Here is a 21,007-nt window from a genome sequence, read left to right on the forward strand (position 1 = left end):
ACTTGAGTGGAGTCCCAATGTCCATCTGCTACCTTAATACTAAACCTATAGACATATGCACATAGATCTATTTCCCCATCATAATGTATAAATATATTTACATATGTACATGCCTGTATTTAGACCTCTATAAATGCCCTTTGCCTCCTAGTTATTTCCTCTATTTCCTTTCCTCTTGTCCCTCTATCATGCTGAGCCTTCATTTGGGTTTCAGTAATTCCTCTAGGTTACATTGCCTTTGATCAAGCCCTACCTGGCCTCTTGCACCCTCCTTGCCACTGATTTTGGATCACTTGTTGTTCACCTGTCCCTGGCAAACTACTTTCCTTAAAGTTAAAAAACATGAACTTGATGACAAAGTATCAATTTGAATTCAGTAGATTATGCTGTTGTACTCAACCAAGTCCAAATCTCAGGGGTTCATTGCACAGGATTTGTATTTCTCACTCATGCTGGCAATACACTGTTGATCAATCATGAGTTTTCTCCATATCACCTTCCCTCTGAAAATGAAATGATGATATAACTCTTTCTGAGTGTACCTGGACATCTAGTAGAAGGACAAATGAAGCATGGCAAATCAAACAATGACACAAATTCTCTTCAGTTGATGACACATGCCGCTTCTGCTTATCCTACATTATCCAAAATGAGCCACAAGTATACACACCTGAAATCTATATTCCTTTGGCTGGAAGGAGCTCTACAGGTTTGGCTTGTACTTTTAATAGAATTCGATGAGGTAATAAAATAATCCTTTAACATGATTGACTGGTGAAATATTGACAACAATAATCTATTACCAGAGTTTATTGAAGATCAAATGAAATATTAGATAATTTAGGTTGTTATATATTCATTGTATGCAGAGGAGTTGATAGGACCAAAGTAAAGTTGTTTGGTTCCAAAGGAAAACACATCTAAGTGAGTGCAGAAAGACCAGCTTAAGGTATTAAGATAAGTGGTGGGATTTTCCATCTCCAAAATATATGAAAGTAACTTACTATTTAATGGATTTACCTCATTTTACAAGTAACATTTTATAGTATTTTGGACTATTTTTCACCGAAGTGCAAAATGTTATTAAAATATGATTTTTAAAGTTCAAGCTGATCTTACACAAATGAATGAAAAGAGATGTAGATTTTTACTTTTGGTGAATGCAAATGAGCATTTATCATACTTACCTGTTGAGATGCTAGCCATAAGGTTGGCAGTTTGAAACCAGAATTGTAAAATATGAAGCTTCCTGCTCCCACAAAGTCTCAGAAACCCACAAGGGCAGTTTGACCCTCTCCCATAGAGTCAAATATGAGCTGGAATTAACTGGACAGCAATGAGTTATATTTCCGGATTACAATTCAGGTGTGCTGGATATTGGTGTTTGTCATACATGCAGGTATAGGAGTCACCTTAAGCTGGGGAGCGAGGGGGTCATATTTGCGCAATAAGAGGTAAGATAATGGGTACTGGGCGAGCCTAATGAATGGGTGTGTGCTGTGACTTGTGAGTGCCATGCTTGCTTCCTTCTTTATTTTATATACATGCATAATAAAACTATCAAGGTATTCCATCTTTACTATATCTATCTCGTCCAGGCCTGAAATTTGCTAGTTATACAAAAAAAAATATTGTTATGAGGAATGTGAGCCACCCACTCTTGGTCTGATAATAAAACAGTCCTTCAGAATTCTTTGGATAAGTTGTCTGTGCTCTTCTTACTTGGAAAGAAATAGCTGTATAATATACGTACCTTTTCCTTTGAACTTTTATTTATCCAGTTATATATATATATATTTTAATAAATTTTGCTAGGCTATTGGTTAGAATTTTTTCTGTGGTACTAGTTTAACTTTGGGGTCTGACATTTGAGGACAATCACTTACGTTGTGCAGGCGATGAACTAAACAAAGCCACGACATAATGCACATTACAGTCCACATGGCCTTTAGTGTTCATTCTTGGGTAGTGAAGATTTATCATTTTAATATTAGTGCGTGTATTTCTTGCTTTCGGTTCTTAATTGCTAATATTTTTATACTAGCATAAGTCATACACTAAATATATGAGTTGTATCAAGTGTAATGTCATGTTGCAATGCTTATTTCCCCCTTACTATGTTATGATAAGCTTAAATAATATTCTCCACATATGTGATTTGGTTATACCATCTATCATCCATATTTTCTTTGAATTATTTAGTGTTGATAAAGCAGATGATGAAGATGATGAGGATTTAACTGTGAACAAAACTTGGGTGTTGGCACCAAAGATTCATGAAGGAGACATCACTCAGATTCTCAATTCATTACTTCAAGGTTATGACAACAAACTCCGTCCAGATATAGGAGGTAAGTCTCAGTTATCCAACCTGGATTTGGCGACTCAGAAACAGTTGTAAGCATACATGTTAAATAAAAATGACTTAGTCTTAAGACAATTCAACATCTTTGCAATGTCATAATTTATCAGATATACCTATACTATTTGATAGATGTTGGAGATGGTTGGGTTTATCAGGTAGAAAGATACTGTTTTGTGGAAGTCATAGTCTGATGGCAGAAGGCAGACAAATGACTACAAGTAATGTCACAATAGAGTTTGGATAAAATTATTTTAAGTGATGATGCTCATAGAAAAGTCAATATTTGAAAGATAAGAGTTTTAGTCTTGTGTCAATGTCAAGATTAATTAAATAGGGCTGACTCCTGCCTTCTTCCCACACACAAAGGTCAACAGCTTTTCTTTCCCTCTCCATGTTCTGTGATTTGTAGTTGCATGCTTTTTAGTTAGGCCATAACATATATTTGTAGAATATCTTTAAATATGTTTCTTTAACATCTAACACTGAGAAAATTTTTGTTTTAATCTTAGATGCTGCAACTATATCAATATATGTTAAAACACTCATCTTAAGTCTGTTAGGTGAACTTTTCCTGTTATAATCTCACAAAAATAAAATACTCCTGAATTGAAGTTTTTCAACATGTTTTTATATTTTGAAAACTCTGTTTTATATTGACTTGAAGCCTAAAGGACTGATTGGCCAGATAACATTCTTGGTTCATGCTTTCATGCTTTCTTTTTCTGAGTTTTCTTTGGAATAGGTTATTTTACTGTTGGCTAGTTTTGTATGTAGCTTGTAAGCAGTGTGATTTTGGTCCAATTCCTTTTCCCCTGTAATTTATTTAATCTCTTATGCTGCTATTGTTGGAGGCCTCTTGGTTTATTTTCTTTTAATAAGAAAGGTTCTGTTTGTTATTAAGCATATTTGTTCACATTAGACATTGATTCTACGTCATTCTCTGATGTGTTGATGTGTCTTCAAAATGCAATTTCAGGTGTTTTTCTCTCTCAAAAGTTGCCTTTGTTTTGCTATTATGTAGTTAAATGTTGGTTCTGTCCCATTGAGTTGACTTTCATCTTTATGAATTCTAATTAAATGTGTTAACCTTAGCCTGCTCACTCTGTCCCCAAATCTTTCTCTCTGACCTTTCGATAGCTCTTTATTTCATCTTTATTATTTTAAAATTACCTTGCCACTTATTAATTTTTAGTTTGTCCCTTCTTGGTCATCTTGTCTTTTGTTTCTATGTCTTTACCAAGTTTAAGAAATTCTTTAGTTTCTCTTGAGGCATGGATTTTTTTTTGCCTAGTTCCCTTCTTAATTTCTGAATTTCTAATCAACTTCATTTTGTCTTTCTCAAAATCTGGTGTTAGTAAACTCAACTGTTTGGTGTATTCGCTTACAATTTCCATTGCTTCGTGATTGCTATTTGAGGAGCGTCTCCTTAGCTGTTGCATGCTGACACTGGTTTTGCCTTTAAGGTGTTTCCCAAAATTCTTATTTCAATGACACCATCTTCTGTCTGGATAGCAAAACCCAGAAACGATGAATAGATTATTTTTGTCATAGTTGTTGTCTAATAGCTTTTGGTGGGGGCTGGGGGGGCAGCGGGTGGATAGAATGGCTACCAGTTTTGTGTTTGTTTGTTTGTTTGTTTCCCCTTGCAGGTGTATAATACTCCCTGTAGTATTTGTTTTTGTTTCCATCACCATCCAAATGCCAAAGAGCACTCTTTTTTCAAAAAAGATATATTTTTAAAATTTAAATTAAGTGGAGGTTGATGTAGCAAACCAACATTGTCTTTCACGGTTTGAACTACTAACCAACCACCTGCCCATCTAATAACTGACTCTTCCTCTACTCCTTGATTTCCCTTCCCTCTCGTGTATGTTCCAGCCATCGCTCCACTGTGCATCTGTCCCACAGAAGTCCAAGTCCAAGTAGGAACAGCTATATGCACACAAACGTTCAACAACGGGGATTTCAGGATGTAGCGTACTGATTTCCACAAGTGTTTCACATGTTTACAATACTACCAGTAGTGTGTCAGAGTTTGAATCCCTCTGCACCCTGACTAGCATTTGTATGTATTTTTAATTGGAGTATCATTGTGCTTGTAAAGGGATATCCCAATTTCAGATGGACTGCAGATGGTAATTTTCTCCAAAGACCTAAAACTCTGAATATGGAAAATAAGCATCCTGTTCAACAAATGGTGATGGAAAAAAATTGGATCTCCCTCTGCAGAAGAATAACAGGACCCATATCCCACTCCTTGCACAGAAATGGGCTCAAGGCGGACTAGTGGCCCAAATATAAACCCCTGAGCAATGAGGATCTTCAATGAGAAAATTTGGACAAATTTCATGGTCTCATTACAGGACATACATCCTACCAAATATAATAAAGGAAACACCATCAGTGGAAGATATAATATATGACCAGGACTTATTTAAAATAAGACATTTATATACTTCAAAAGATTTTACCAAAAAATAAAATGAGAACCCTGATTGAGAAAAACTCTTTAGCCAAAGAGAACTTTTATGCCATGTTTCTATACCAGAAATTGCTGGTTGAAGACTGCTTTTCCTTTTACAAACTTGTAATCCTTCCTCTCTTAGTTCATGTTCACTTCTACAGCAGATATTATAAATATGTGCAATTACATATGCTACACTGAGTTGAAATGATTAATTATGACTCTTCCTCAGTTTATCTTAACCTGTTTGCTGACTACAAGCCGGTCTTACGTTTAAGCACAAGTGAGACAGAGTATGAGTGGCATGCTGTGTTGTACATACACAGTCCATCTGAAATGTAGGAATTCTCTGTTTTCCCTTATACTCGAGAAAAAATTTTTGCACAATTTTATTTTTCCTTTTAGTTTTGTTTTGCATTTGGGAGAGAATGGACTAATAGAATTTGGGGGCCTCAGATATTTATTAAACTTTCTTCTAAGAATAGCTTTTGCCTTTCATAATTTTCTTCTTTGTGTCTTCTATCTTCCTTGACCAAGATAATTTAAAAATATATACTGATTAATATATAAAATTAAGTTATATTTTAGTACAACTATTAATTTCTAGTTTAATTCCATTTTAGTTAGCATGCTCATGTTAAATTACTCTAGTAATGAATATACTGAAGGAAAAAAGTGTGTTAAAATTTAACTATAACTATATGTATTTTTATTAGTTCAGTCATTTTTGCTTTACACATGAAATTGTGGATACACTGAAATTGAAATATTCTGATGAACTAGGTAAAACTTTCTGATGAATTAGTTTTTACATCATTATCAAATGAACTCTTTATAAGTTCATACCATAATATGTTTCACCATGAAATATATTTTCATAGATAGGAATAGCTACTCCTGATTTCTTTTTGTTAGATTTGCTTAGCATATTTTTTCTCCCTTTATTTTAAATATTTGTGTTGCTCATCATATTTATATCACAGTTCATTAGAAGTATGTATTTGGATTTTATTATCTTTATAAGAAGTTGATGATATTTTATCTCTTAAGTTAACATTTTAGTACAGCTATATGTAACACAATTATTAATTTTTTTGCTTTAACTCTGCTGCCATTTTAATATTTTTCAGATCTCTATTGCTTTTATTTTCTTCAATAGTTCATGTTTTTAATCAAGTTATATTATTTTATCTAGTCTAATGTTTTATATACTGAAGTCAAAGAGCTGAAAAGAGAATTTCAAAGAGCAGCTTGAGAGACAAAAACAAAAACACTGTAATGAAATGTGCACAGCCCTAGAGTTAGAAAATCAAAGGAAGATCTTTGATAGCATGTTAAACTGAAAAAAGCTCAAGACAAAAATTAAGCTTTGATTAACAATATTAAAATCTCTGTAGGTGTCATAGGTTCATTGTGGCAACTAGGCCAATAGTAACATGAGGGTGGAGTTTAATCAGGTCTCAGCTTGATTGAAGTGCAGCAAGATAAATGGCTTTCAAAGCCCACCCCCTTCTCTCTTCCCTCCTGGTGATTGGACCAATGTGCTGCTGCTATAGCTAGTTCTTTGCCTCCTCTGTGCGCTGCACCACCTGTGGGTGAAGCCAAACCATAGATTCTCTTGACAGAGCTTGAGGCTCCTTCCAGAGCTGCCTCACCATGCTGCTGGCATATACATCACTGCAACTTGAGGTTGGTCAATGCAGTGTATTCATTGAGTTCAAGATTCCGTCCAGCGCCCCTGCTGCTGACTGTTTCTGACCCACCCTGCAGTCTGCTGCCCAAGGGCAGACGCTGCCTGTGTTACCTGAGGGAAGACTGGTGTCTGCTTCTTTGCCCATTGACTGGCAACCTGTGTGAGTTGAGAGACCTTCAGCATATTAACTGTTCCATGAAAGCGAGTTGAACTAAGCCTTCTGTACTGCTCTTGGACTAATTAGCTGTTATATTCCTTGTCCATATATAAACCCATCTTCTAGAGAACCCTGCCTGACACAATGGGCAACATATTGCGTGATACAGGAAGTATTAAAAGAAAATGGAAAGAATGCACAGCCACTTTATCAGAAATAACTAGTCAACATTTGACCATTTCAGGAAGTAGCATACTGGCAAGAACCAAAGGTGCTGAATGAAGAAATTCAAGCTGCACTGAAAGCATTAGGCAAAACAAGCCTCCACAAATTGATGGAATATCAGTTGAAATGTTTCAACAAGCTTATGAAGCACTGAAGCACTTATTCATCTCATATATGCTAGGAAATATGAAAAAATATCACTTAGTCATATATCTAATGAGATTCAAATTCATTCCCAGAAAGGTGATCAACTGAAAGCACAAATAATAGAACAACATCATTGACAAAACATTCAAGTAAAATTTTTTTTTAAAATCATCTGATAATAGTTGACAAAGGTTGCCAGAGGTTCAGGCCAGATTCAGAAGAGGATGTGGAACAGGGGATATCATTGAAGATATCAGATGGATCTTGGATGTAAGCAGAGACTAGAGGAAAGATGATTTTTTTTAATTGACTATGCAAGGCATTCAACTGTAGACAGCCTAACAAACTATGGATAGCCTTGAGAATAATAGGAATTCTAGAACCCTCCATTGTGTCCATGTAGAATTTGTACATGAACCAAGAAGCAATTGTGCAAACAGAACAAAGAAATATTGTATGGTTTAAAATCAGGAAATATGTGGGTCTGTGTTGTATTCCATCACCAAATTATTCAATATCTATACTTAAAAAATAATAAGAGAAACTGGAATACAAAATACCTGTGCAGGTTTCTTAACATAAATCTTTGGCAGTTTTTAATACTGTTTGGTATTGTATAGTTTTCTCTGATGAGTCTAGGTTTTTATTTGTTTGTTCCTTTGGGGTTCTGAAAGCTTCCTGAATCTGTGAATGGAATCTTTACTTACGTATGGAAAACTATTTGTTAATATTTAAATATTGGATCTGTCTCCATTTTCACCTGCTCCAATTACAAGTATGTTTGATATTTTTATCCAAGTCAATTATGTATGTCACCTCTACTCTTTTATATAATTATATAATTTTATTTTCCCCCTCTCTGCTGAAATATATTATTTTTTATTTATACTTTTCCCAGTTTGTTAAATCTTAGTGCTAATAGCTATACTAGATTTTGGAATTAATTATAGAAATTTATCAATGTTTTCATCTTTTAGTTGAGTTTTGAGATGTTCAATAACTGAAATATATTTATCATTTGTGAGACTCCATTTTTTTCTCTTGGTTATAGTGATTTTATTTTGCTTTATGAATTTTATGTTAAATTTGATCTAATATCAGCAGAATATATGAAAAACAATGTGAATTTAGATTACATTATTCCCACCAGAGAAGATGTAATTTCATTTTTATATAAAAGAGTATTGGGAAAGTGTTGTTTTTGTTTTTGCAAAACTTTTCTTTCTCCTAGAGTTTACCTATTTCAAATAGCTTAACTCTCAACCTGATTTAAGTATATAACCCTTTTCTGTGCTGGATCCAAACATCCCTGAAATAACTGAAAAATTTACATAGTATTTTAGACTTTTAGCAGCTGACTGATATTTGATTCTCTGAATCTCACGATGCATATGCATGGTTTAAGAATTAGAAAATGCCTTCAGGGGATGTGCATTCAGAATATTTGATTAGATTTCGTGTGGTTCCCTTTATTCCAGAACAATCTTAACTTCTGTTATAGCCTTTAACACTTTATTGTGTCATCAGTTCAATGAAACAGCCGCAGACTCAAGATCAGTGTATTCTATTCAGTTATGATTGCTGTATGTGAAACGCCACCTTGGCTGTGGCAGAGGAATGGTTGAACTATCATGGAGAAGTCACCTCATTGTGATTCTTTTTTTCTTTCTAAGAAATCATTGAATCAATTCTTGGGTGCCTTAGTTTCTTTGCAATTCATTTAAAAATCTGCACATGTATTTTGAGCTTTGTATATATATATTAGGTGTTTTATTGATAGGTGGGGTAGAACTGCCTCAGAGGATTTCCAAGGTTGTAAACTTTATGGAAGAAAATTTTCTCAATTTTCTCACTCAGGGTGACCAGTGGGTTTGAAATGTTGATCTTTTTGATTAACCAACAAATGATTAACCAAGTGCCAATAGAATTCCCTACTATTCATATTTAATTGATAGTATATGGCTGCCTATATTGCTTCTATAATGTAAGTTCCTGAAGATATAACTAACTATACCCTAGTTTCTAGGACAACTCTGAATGAATAAATGCCAAACAGAACCTAATGTATATTATGGTGATCTATTTCTGATAAGCCAATAAGTGAAAACCATATGGATTATTATTCAGTACTGATTTAATGACAAGTCATGCTGTAGACCTTTATAATTGTCTTGATTTTATCTCTGTACTCAGAGCCTATGTATTAAATAATTTAATTGCTGAGATTATCTCTGTAAGCATTTATTTCTGTGCAAAACTTTTATGCTGTTTAGCTTGGATGTGAAACTTTTTAGGCCCTCTCAAATAATGGGAAAATAACGTTAAAAGGGATTTCATTCTTTTTCCATTTTGGCCTCAATGATGTGCATGCAATATTATTTCTCTAATTATTAACAGAAATGTATAATTTACATGATTTCCCACAGTTGTCAGTGATTTATACACTACTCTTGCTTAAAGCCTGTATCATCTACACATGATCACAGTTCCTGGACATGGACTAGGCAAGTGCTTCTAGAGAAGGACATGGAAAGGTGTGGACAGGGAATGAGTCTCCTCTTTTCTTTAATCTCTTTCACTATTTTAGACTTTTAGCATTGGGGATATGGTTGTGCCCCACGTCATGGTGACTCCATGTGTGCAGAATAGAACTGTGTTCCATAAGGCTTGCAGAGATGTAAGTTTTCAGAAGCATGTGAATGGTTTCAAACAGCCAACCTTCTGACTGGTTGACTAAACTTAACTTTCGGCATCATCTGGAACTCTATTACATGGAGGAAGTTGTTCTTGCTGTTGTGTACCATCAAGTATATTCTGGCTCACTGTGACACTGTGCGACAGAATGTAAGTTCTTATAGGGCTTCAGAGGCTGTGATGGAAGCAGTTCAACAGGCGCTATCTCTCACAACTGGGCTAGCAACAGAGCATGGAACTGGTGCCTTATATAGGGGATAGAGAAGAAATCATATACCTAACCATCTAACTAGGTGCAGTTGAGTCTTTTATTTTGTTAGTTATAATTTATTTGGGGGCTAGTACCAATTGGAACTTTGAATATCTCAGGGACAGGCAGATAAATAGTGACTTTTATATAGGTAGGGGTGGATGAGTGTTTTTCCATAGACATCCTATACTACTCACTTGCTTAGCACAGGAAATGTGGATGCTTATTTACTGCTTCAACTCACCTTAGCTCTTTCACTGGAAGTCTAGTCTAAAGACACTCGCTGCTGATGGGCATCTCATTTAGGTCAAAATATTGTATGATCCTCTAACTTGTTTCTGTGTGTGTCCACATGCAAACATCAAACATGGTAGACATAGTAAAGAGTAGTTATGCTAAACACAATACTACTGTCTGTAGTTTTACTCTAGCCATCGCTTTCTTATGATCTTTTTTTCCTGAGAAGATATAAAAGCAGGAACATGTTACTGAGTCGATTACCTAAATAAATGTTTACCTGTACAAAAAGAGGGGAGATTTATCTTTCTAAAGAAAATATTCACAATATTTTAAAATATCATTATAATTCCTTAAATGTCATATAGAGATGAAAAGTAACCAGAATTTATAACAAATGTATTATTCGTATATACTTGACTGCCAGTTTGTTGTACTGAAATTTGGAAGACTCATTCTTGGTCAGTTGTCTGGAAGAGATCCATATTTTGACCTATTCCAATGAAACATGACCTATCATGTGGTAGTCCGGGTTGACTAGAGAAACAAATTCATAGACACAGGTATGTGTATAAGAAAGAGTTTTATATACAAGAGCAGTTTAATATTGAGAAAACATCCCAGTTCAGACCAGATCAAGTCAATAAGTCTGACATTACCCCATATGTCCAATACCAATCTATAAAGTCCTCTTCAGACTCATGAAATACATGCAATGATGCCAAATACAGGAAGATCACAGGCCAGTGGGTGTAAGATCTTGTGGATCCAGTGGCTATGTAAGCATCTCAGTGCTGGCAGGGGCTTCCATGTGGCTCCTCCAGCTCCATCAGGCTCTTTGTCAGTAATGGATCACAGGGAGTGAGCATGTCCTGCCTCTGGTGAGCTAACTATCTCCTTAGAGCCTCCAAAAGAGATCATCAAGTTTCGACCTGATTGACAGAATAAACTCCACCCCTTCCCTCTTAAGTCTCAAATTAACAATAGATTATGTAACTACCACACATCAGAAAGCACAAATATAACAGTATCATTGATAGTATATCCTTGGTCGAAGATCATCCCACATCAATTGCAACAGTACATTGCAGGGAGCTGGCCGAGTCAGGGCAGATTTAGAAAAGGATGTAGAACCAGGGATATCCTTGTTGATGTCAGATGGATTTTACCTGAAACAGAGAATACGAGAAAGATGTTGACTTGTATTTTATGGACTAGGCAATGGTATTTGAATGTGTGGGTCATAAGAAACTACGGATAGGTTTGAGAATAATGGGAATTCCAGAACACTTCATTGTGCTTATGAGGAACTTGTCAAAGGATCAAGAGGTAGTTGTGCACATAGAACATGGGAAAAGCATATAATTTAAAATCATGAAAGGTGTGGGATGGGGTTGTAGCCTATCACTAATTAAGTCTGTATGCTTAGCAAATAATCTGGATTCTATGAAGAAGAATAAGGCATCAGGATTGTAAGAAGGTAAGAAGGCTGATCAACAACCTGCTTTACATAGATGATACGACTTTGCTTGCTAAATGTGAGAAGGACCTGAAGCACTGGGTGAGGAAGATAAGGATGTGCAGCCTTCAGTGTGGATCGCAACTCAATGTAAAGAAGAACAACATGCAGGACCAAGGGTAACCTCATGATAAATGGAGGAAAATTGAAATTGTCGAGGTTTTCATCTTGCTTGAATCCACAATCAGTGCTCAGAGGAGCAGCAGCGAAGAGATGCATTACATTAGATGAATCTGAGTATGAGATCTGCTTACAGTTTTAAAAATGAGAGCGGTACTTTGAGGACTAAGGTACCCCTGAAAGTGGACATTGAATGAGGAAGATTGAAGAAGAATAGATGCCTTTTAATTATATTTGTTGCTTTGAGGCACCGTCAAGCTGACTTTGACTCATAGAGACCCTGTGCACATAGATGGCCCTGCATCATCCTCAAATTTGAATTATGGTACTGGCAAAAAGTATTGAAAGTACCATGGACTACCAAAAGAACCAACTAATTTGTCTTGGAAGAAGCCCAAGCAGAATGTTCCCTAGAGACAAGGATGGCAGGACTGTCTCATATATTTAGGACATGCTGTCAGGAGAGGCTAGTCCTTGGAAAAGGACATCATGCTTGGTATAGTAGAGGAATGACAACAAAGACAAAGACCCTCGATGACATGGATGGACCCACGGTGGCTGCAACAATGGGCTCAAGCATGACAATAAGTGTGAGGCTGGCACAGGACCAGGCGGTGCTTCATTCTGGTATACACAGGGGCACTGTGAGTTGGAACTGGCATCTAACAAAAACAACAATAGCAACACCATTTATGAAGGTAAATTTTAAAAAGCGACTTAGGGTCTATACATACATGTAACATTTTAGCAAAACAAAAAATGTTGAGACATGCCTCTGTGATCAGTCTATCTGTGCAGAAAAGTCTCTCTATCATACACTTATGTTAGTCTTTGAGAAAGGTCATTTATATTATAATATAAATACCCATCTTTTCCAAGTGAATAAAAGGCCTGATGATCCATTTCTGAAAAAGAAGCCATTGAAAACCCAATAAAAAAAAACAACTGTTTAATTCTGTCTAAAACACACAAGGTCACGGTGAGGGGGAGCTGCCCTGATAACAGCTGGTCTGGTTTGGTTTGGACTCCCCATGAAGCAAAAATAGTATACAGCAATCTAACTCCTTCCTTGTATGTCGTCCTCTGAGGGACATAGTGTAATGGTGGTTGACACTGAAGGATCTAGACCCAGTTGTGGTGTATTATTCTGGATCAAGGACTCCCACTCTATATTCTAGAGCATGAAGAGCATATTATTTGTAATTGTTGGATTTTGTGTTAATTTGGCTTGACCATGCTTCTCAGTGGTTTGACAGTTAGGGGTAAGTGATTCCCCCAATGTTACCCAACACTGTAATCAGCACCATGATGGGAATGCTTGTGGGCAGCAAAGCAATTATAAGAGGATTGGGGGGACTGCAGCCTCCTTGTTGATATAGTTGAAACAAAAGTTACTAGGAAGTAACTTTGGGGTATGGCTTACTCCTACTTAAGCAGATACTCTGGGAAACACGTCTCTTCTTGCTGATCTGCATTCTCTGCATCTAACATCAAATATCATTTCTTGGAATGTGAGTCGATGTCCTACCATATTGCTTGCCAATCCAGGCAACTATTTATGGGCTACCACACTGCAAGTTCACTATGAATTCAATAGATTCTGCAGCCGACAGCTTGGCCTGCTGACCTTGGATTTATCAGGTCCAGTCTCCAACATCTTGTCATCTTTATGCCTCCTCTTTTGACTTTTTAGTTTTTCATTCATCAGCCTAGGCAATTACATGGGCCAGGAAAAACCTCCAACTTAGCATTTTACCCACAATCTTGAACCAAATTAAACATAGCCATTTCTACAACTGTTTGAGTCACTTTCTTGATATAAATTTAAATAAAACCATTGATTTATACATACACACACAAGGGGTATGCCAAAAAAACTGGATTTTTTTTCGAGGTTAAGTATTTAGATTATTTTTTTAATCAAAAACAACTTTTCACCTTCAAAGAAATATCAATTACACTTAATGCATTTGTAAAATCTGTGACTTCATTCTTAGAAATATTTTCAAACTCATCTGTTGGATGGCTGACAGTACCTCCCTCCTTTTTTCCTTCACCTTTTCTATGTTGTCAAATTGCTGTCCTTTCAAGTCCCTCTTCATTGGTGGAAACAAAAAGAAATCACACAGATTGAGGTCAGGTGAGTCAGGTCTGTGGGGCAATAGGGGATTGCTGGGTTTTGCCCAAAAACTTGTGCACTGAGATGGCTATGTGAGCAGGTGCATTGTGTTGCTGGGAAAAATAGTCCCCATTCTGCCATAAATCAGGCCTTTTTTTGTTGGAGACCATCATGCAATCTTTTCAGAACCTCTAAATAGAAAGTTTGATTAACAGGCTGACCTGATGGAACAAACTCCAAATGCACTAACCCCCTTACATCATAAAAAAGAAAAGAGAAGAGCACTGTCTAGGTCTTTGATTTCACTTGATGAGCTTTCTTTAGGTGAGGTAACCATGGCATCTTCAATTGACTTGATTGATGTTTGGTTTCTGGGTCCTAAAATAGCACCATGTCTCATGACCAGTAATGACCTTGGAAAAAGTCAGGGTCACTTCGGAACTGTTCTTTCACAGCACAGCATGTTTCCACTCACTGTTCTTTTGCTGGTCAACTAGAGCCTGAGGTGCACATTTCACAGTGATACTTACCATTCCCAAATCTCCCATTAAAAGTTGCTGAACCAAGCTCGAAGATGGTGCAGATAACACCCCATCTCTTCAAAGGCCCGTCTTTGGTCTTTGAGTACAAGTGCACTAATTTTGTCCACATTTTCATTTGTTGGGAAGTTGGTGGATGTCCATAATAAGGTTTGTCGAGAAAACCACTGGTATACTTGAGTTTTTCCTTGTAAACTGTGTTCAACATAACAACAGTTTCTGCGGCATTTTTCCTGTGTAGGAAACAAAATTGTACAGTCACATGCTGTTCTCTTATATCAACCATTACCAAAAATTAGGTTTTAGGAAAGTTACTTTGACAAAAAAACTCACTGTGACCAGTGAGAACCTTCCTAGGTGACACCACCGGGTGCACTAACTCAGAGCTAGATGTTGCATGCTCTCAGAGAGTGAAAAATGAGTACTACAATATCTATACATATATCACTGGTTTGGTTTCTATAGGGAACCAGTCTTATACATTATTTATAGTTATTTTAATATCTGTATGTGAAAACTATAGTGTCAATATAAATTGGAGTGCTTTTTATATTTCTATTAATGAATAGTCAGAAAGTTGTGTAAATCATATGCTTCAGGATTAGAAATTTTAATTACTTGAAGTAATGTTAATATATGAAAAATGATCATAAAGTTATGTAAAATGCCAAAGGGACTGGAATAGGTCATCCAATAAAGCATGATAAAATAATCTATGGACACAGTCATGGGGAGGAAACAAGCCAGTCAGGGTGCAGTGTAGCAACAATGAAACATACAACTGTAAGGATTTTGGGGGCACGAAACAGAACCAAAGATCCAATTGGCAAAGTTTAGAAGCAGGCTTTATTGAGAGGCTTGCAGGTGGATTCAGCAACTCAGGGAATTGAGCTATTGAAACCCCCGCACCTTGGGGAGTTCAGGCAGCATTTTTATACCCCAGCTGGCAGGCACAGCTGGGAAGGATCAAAGCTGGGGAGGATCTGCGCACACAGGGGCTTCAGCAGGGAAGAGGTCATTAATCATATCTATATGCCCAGGATGGGGAGAGTGCAGTGTGCTTATCTTCAGAAAACATTCTGGCTCCAGGAATTTGGGGTTGAGCAGGGGAGGGGGGAGGTTGGTGAGAGGGAGGTCAATGAGAGGTGAATTCTAAGAGCCAAGCTGAAGGCACCGGATTCAAAATGGAGTCCCTTTTGCCAAGACCAGGCAACAACTTTCCTCTAGTTTCTAAATTCCTCCTTCCCCCATTATCATGATCCCAATTCTACCTTACAAATCCAGCTAGACCAGAGGATGTGCATTGGTACAGATAGAAACTGGAAACACAGGAAATCCAGGATGGATGAACCCCTCATGACAAGTGATGAGAGTGGCAATACTGGTAGGGTGAGGAAGGGTTGGGTAGAAAGGGGGAACTGATTACAGGGATCTATATATAACCTCTTTCCTGGGGGATGGACAACAGAAAAGTGGATGAGACGTTGGGCAGTGGAAGATATGAGAAATAATAACTTATAAATTATCAAGGGTTCCTGAGGGACAGGAGAGTGGGGAGGGAGGGGGAAAAGGAGGAGCTGATACTAGGTGCTTAAGTGGAGTGCAAATGTTTTGAGCTTAATGAGGGTAATGAATGTACAAATGTGCTTTATATAATTGATGTATGTATGGATTGTGATAAGAGATAAGCAAATAAACTACCCACATTCAGAGCTGTATCTCTTCATTGTAGTGTCAGGTGCTTGGGAACTTGCGAGATGCCCATGCTTTCTTCTTTTTATTTCCTTATTCCCCCCCACCCCCTCATCCTATTCTAAATGCTTTTTAAGTTCCTCTGAGCCTCTGTTCTTTCTGAATCCTCATTCCTACTGGGAGTCTCTCTACTGGAATTCCTGTGAGATATTTAAGGAAAAGTCCTTAGAATAACAGCACAGAAAGGGGGCTTACAAAAATAATCAGTGCCATCTCTACCAGCCTTCTCTGAGTCAAAAATGTAATTTAGTGTGGCAGGACATGGTTTTCTTACCTATTGTTACATTATCATGAAGAAAGAGCTCTTTGATGTCTGTGCATACTGAATTACACACAGTCTGTGCCCAATTTCTAGGCATAATTTAATGAGACTGGAATTACAATTCCCTTCTAGTTCCGTTTGTCTAGTTTTGAATTGAAATATGATGTTTTCTTTTAGAATATCACTAAAACCTTAGAATTATAAAATTGTAGGTTCTGAAAAGTCTTATTGCTGAGAAATGGCATTTATTCAATTACCAAGAAGCCCATTTTTAAGTATTTTTACTCACAAATTTTGTTCAGTTCATAATATTAATAAATAGGGACATAATGAGTCCTTATTAAAGAAGGCATATATTTCTGTGGCTTTCTTCTATTTTCTATATATTTTATCAAAAGTGTATATGCATTATTTTGGATTTATTTCACTTCCAGGTAAATTATTCCTCACATTTTCCTAGGATGTAGATTGAAGGATATGGTCAGTCACCAGCACCCCAATGTTACAAAATGAGAAACAAAATAACTTCAAAAAATCCAAAATTTATAGATATATAGTTAATAATTGTGAATTGATTAGCTTCTTTATCAATAGTCATGGTTTTTAATTGGATTGATGTTACTGTTTTTTGGTCCCATTCCAGTTGAACATGGTTTGTGTCTCTTATGAAGGATCCTAATATTGCTGTAGTAGTTAGAGTCTGTGTCAGCTTGAGGCTGTGGAAGTGTAGTCAGTTCCCGGCCTAATAACACTTCCTTGCAGGTGTGGCCTTTTGTATAAGAAAGAGACTGAGCATAGTTGAATCTTCTCTCTGTGCCCTATCCCCCTCCCTGTTTACTGGAACTCTGTGTCTGCCTGCACTGGCAGCCCCATGATGGCTGCTAACCCTTGGGCCAACCTGGGAGCTGTTGGCACCCTGCCATGCTTCCACTGATCTTGGCTCCATGCACCTCTGCGTCCACTGGCCTGTGATCTTCATTCCATTCATCTTCATGATTCTGCATTATCTACTTGTTGTTTCCATGTGTGTAAAGAGGGCTCTGACTAATTGTGCCCATGGATTTGAGTTGGACTGAGCTTGGATGCCTTCCTGATATAAAGTTCTTTGTCACACCTATACAAGGAACACTAGTTTTGTTTCTCTAGACAACCCAGACTAAAACAATTCCCAATAACGTGGTGACTCATAATCTAATATGAGAGTTAGCATATTGAAGGTATATCAAAATCACAGAAATGTTTATTAAACCAAAATGTCAAAATGTGAATCTATTTATTGACATACCTCCATACATATTTATACATATCTGAAGTTGGTGTTTCCATATCTCTAATCCATCCCAATTGAAAACTACATTCTAGTTTTACAGAATTTCAAAACACCAATTTTAGTAACCTTGAAAGAATTAAATCATGTTTCTTTTCAATGTTTTTTGAGCTTGGGGAACAAAAGATTTGAAGAGGCAAGATCAGGGTTGTGGGGTGGAGGAGGTTAAATTTCCCTGTGAAATTCTTATAGGACAGACATTGGTGCCCTTGAAAATCAAGCTAGTACATTGTCTTCATGGAAAAAAAAATTCCTTGACCTTATTTCCTGAACGTTCGCTTACCAATGCAGTTTTCCGTTTTCTTGAAATGTCTTCATAATAAGCACTTGTGATCATCCTATGTCCTTCCAGAAAATCCCCTCTGATTACCTGTACGGAATCCACTCAAAATAGTTGCCATAACCTTCTGAGCTGACCTCTTAGCCTTCATTTAGTTGCTCTGCACTTTCTGCTGGAAGTCAATGTTTTGATTGAAGGCACTCTAGGGTTACAAAGAAAAATCATATTTATTTAGAGAACTTGTCAATAATCAATCATTTGTCATAGATAAATATTTAAGGATGTTTTATTTGGAATAAACTCATGCATATATAAACTTGAACCCTGTAACAAGAATTTGTCTTACTCTTGTACTTCTAGTGCACACTTTTTGATATAATTGACCAAGATATTTTTAATAGAAAAGAAGTTCCCTCATTTATAAAATTTTTAACATCCTGGGAATCAATTGGAAATCAGTTATTTTTCATTTTTGACAAACTTGCACAGTAGTGAACACAAAACTATAAGACTTATTTGCTCAATGCTTGTTGATCCATCAGCTGAGTTAAAAAAATCTAATCACATAAGGTTTTTGTAATGTTTGCTTAATTGCTAATAACTAGTAATATATATTACTTACAAGTGGAACTAATAAACCCATTTCCTTTTTATTCATTGACTTCCATAAAAAATCCATTCACAAAATCCATATAACTAAAATTAACTTCAGTACATGACATGTATTAGCTACTATATTTAGCTAGTCAGAAATAAATGGCAAATATTTAAAACAACTCACCTCAAAACTCTTGAATCTACGTAAAATAATAAAGCTTTCTACAAATTGTATGTCCTATTTTATTTGTGGATATAATTATTTGACAGCAGATTATATTACTTTCCATGTTTGCATTGGTCTACAACATCCCGATGGTGCAGATATTGACTGCTAACCAGAAGATAGGGTGTTCAGACCCATCAGCAGCTCTTTAGGGGAAAGACACAGCAGTCTGCTCCTGCAGAGTTTTCCAGCATCAGTAATACTCTGAGGTGTTTCCCCTCTGTAGAACTAGGAGCTGATAACCCCTCAGCAACAGTGGTGGCCGAATCAGTCTTTTAAATCATTATTCTGTGTTGTTATTTAGAAAAGTAAAAAACCCTTATGTTAGTGTTTTTATGGCACACAAAATAAGTCAACGGATGCAAATTAATATTATGTCCAGTCTATTATAGGAATCCAATAATCCCAATAGTTTGACAGCTTGTATCACAAGTTAATATTGCCCTATTGTGTATATATGTTAATAATTTCATTTGATAAGTATTTACTTTTGGATATAAACTCAAAACAAAATGAAAATACTACCATTGTATTGATTCCAACTAATAGTAGAGCGAGGCTTTATTGAGCTTTTTTTTTTTTAAGGCTTTATGGGAGCAGAGAGCCTCAGTTTCCTCACAAAATCACTGGTGGTTTTTACCATTGACCTTGTAGTTAGCACCCCAACACTTATCCGCAAATGCAACCAGGTCTGGTTACCTGCTGTCTGAGAGTGCACTCACTCCTAAAGACTCTCCATAGCACTTTCGAGGCTATAAATCATTATGGGAAAAGATAGACTCATTTTCTTCCCTATACACTTGGGTAAAATATAAAAATGATTTGCATTTAACTATAAACTGAAAAAGCATGAATATTGAATACAAAACACAATATGTGAGCTATCCTCAGAGGGGCTTCCATACAAGATGGTTTGTGAGAATTAGGTTAAAAGGCCCTTTATACTGGAGCCAGCTATAAACAAGTGGAAGGTAAGAGGAAATAGAGGAAAAAATAGGAGGCAAGAGCTATTTATAGAGGTGTAGCTATAGGCATGTATACATGTGAATATATTAATTCATAATGAAAGGGATAGAGGCCTATATGTATTTATATATTAATATTAAGATAGTAGACAGACTTTGGGCTTCTACTCAAGGCCTCCCTTAACACAAGAACACTTTGTTCTGATAACCTGACACTCTTTGATAATGACCTTCCTGACATGATCACTGAAGACAAAATGGGTGTATAAATAAATGTGGTGAAGAAAGCAGATGGTGCCCAGCTATCAAAAGATATAGCATCTGGGGTCTTAAAGGCTTTAAATTAAATAAGCAGCATCTAGCAGGGAAGCAAATAAGCCCACATGAAAGAAGCACACCAGCCTGTGTAATCATGAGGTGTTGATGGTATTAGGTATCAGGTATCAAAAGATCTAAACCACCAACTTTATTGATGCAAAGAGGGGGGTTGGAGGGGAGACCCAAAGCCCATTTGTAGACAATTGGATAGCCCCTACAGAAGGGTCTAAGGAAGGGATGATTCAACGAAATAGCACCCAAAAATTGCCTATCATTCCTCTAGTTCCTGAATGCTTCCTCTCCACCCCCCCCCCACTACCATGACCCAGTTCTAACTTACAAATCTGGCTGGACTAGAGAACAACATTTGTACAGATAAGAGCTCTCATTACATGGAAGTCAGGACAGATAAACGCCTCAGAAACAGTAGTGGGAGTAGCTATGTTATGAGGATAATAGGATGGTTGGGGAGGGGGAAGAAGGTAAAAGGGGGAACCTATCACAAGATTGGATGTATTGTGTGCCCCCCCAAAAACGGAAGGAGACAAAAACAGAAATGTGGGTGAAGGGAGATAACGGACAATGTAAGATATGAAATAATAAAAAAATAAATAAATAAAAATTTTAAAAAGATATGAAATAATAATAGCAATATGTAATTAATCAAGAATTCATGAGGGCAGGAGGGTTGGGTAAGGAGGGGAAAAAGAACTTATACGAAGGACTCAAGTAGAAAATGTTTGGAAATGAC

The 21,007-nt window shown here is 36.6% G+C and overlaps 1 protein-coding gene across 1 annotated transcript in view; it reads left to right on the top strand.

Annotated features, from left to right (window-relative positions):
- Positions 1–21,007, top strand: part of GABRG1 (gamma-aminobutyric acid type A receptor subunit gamma1) — a 126,216-nt gene that overhangs the window by 25,621 nt on the left and 79,588 nt on the right. The window contains exon 2 of the mRNA XM_075544983.1: positions 2,203–2,351. Coding sequence (XP_075401098.1) covers positions 2,203–2,351 — 149 coding nt within the window. The remainder of the gene's footprint in view (positions 1–2,202; positions 2,352–21,007) is intronic.

This window comes from Tenrec ecaudatus, chromosome 3, assembly GCF_050624435.1.
Source record: "Tenrec ecaudatus isolate mTenEca1 chromosome 3, mTenEca1.hap1, whole genome shotgun sequence".
In the NCBI taxonomy this organism is placed as follows: Eukaryota; Metazoa; Chordata; class Mammalia; order Afrosoricida; family Tenrecidae; genus Tenrec; species Tenrec ecaudatus.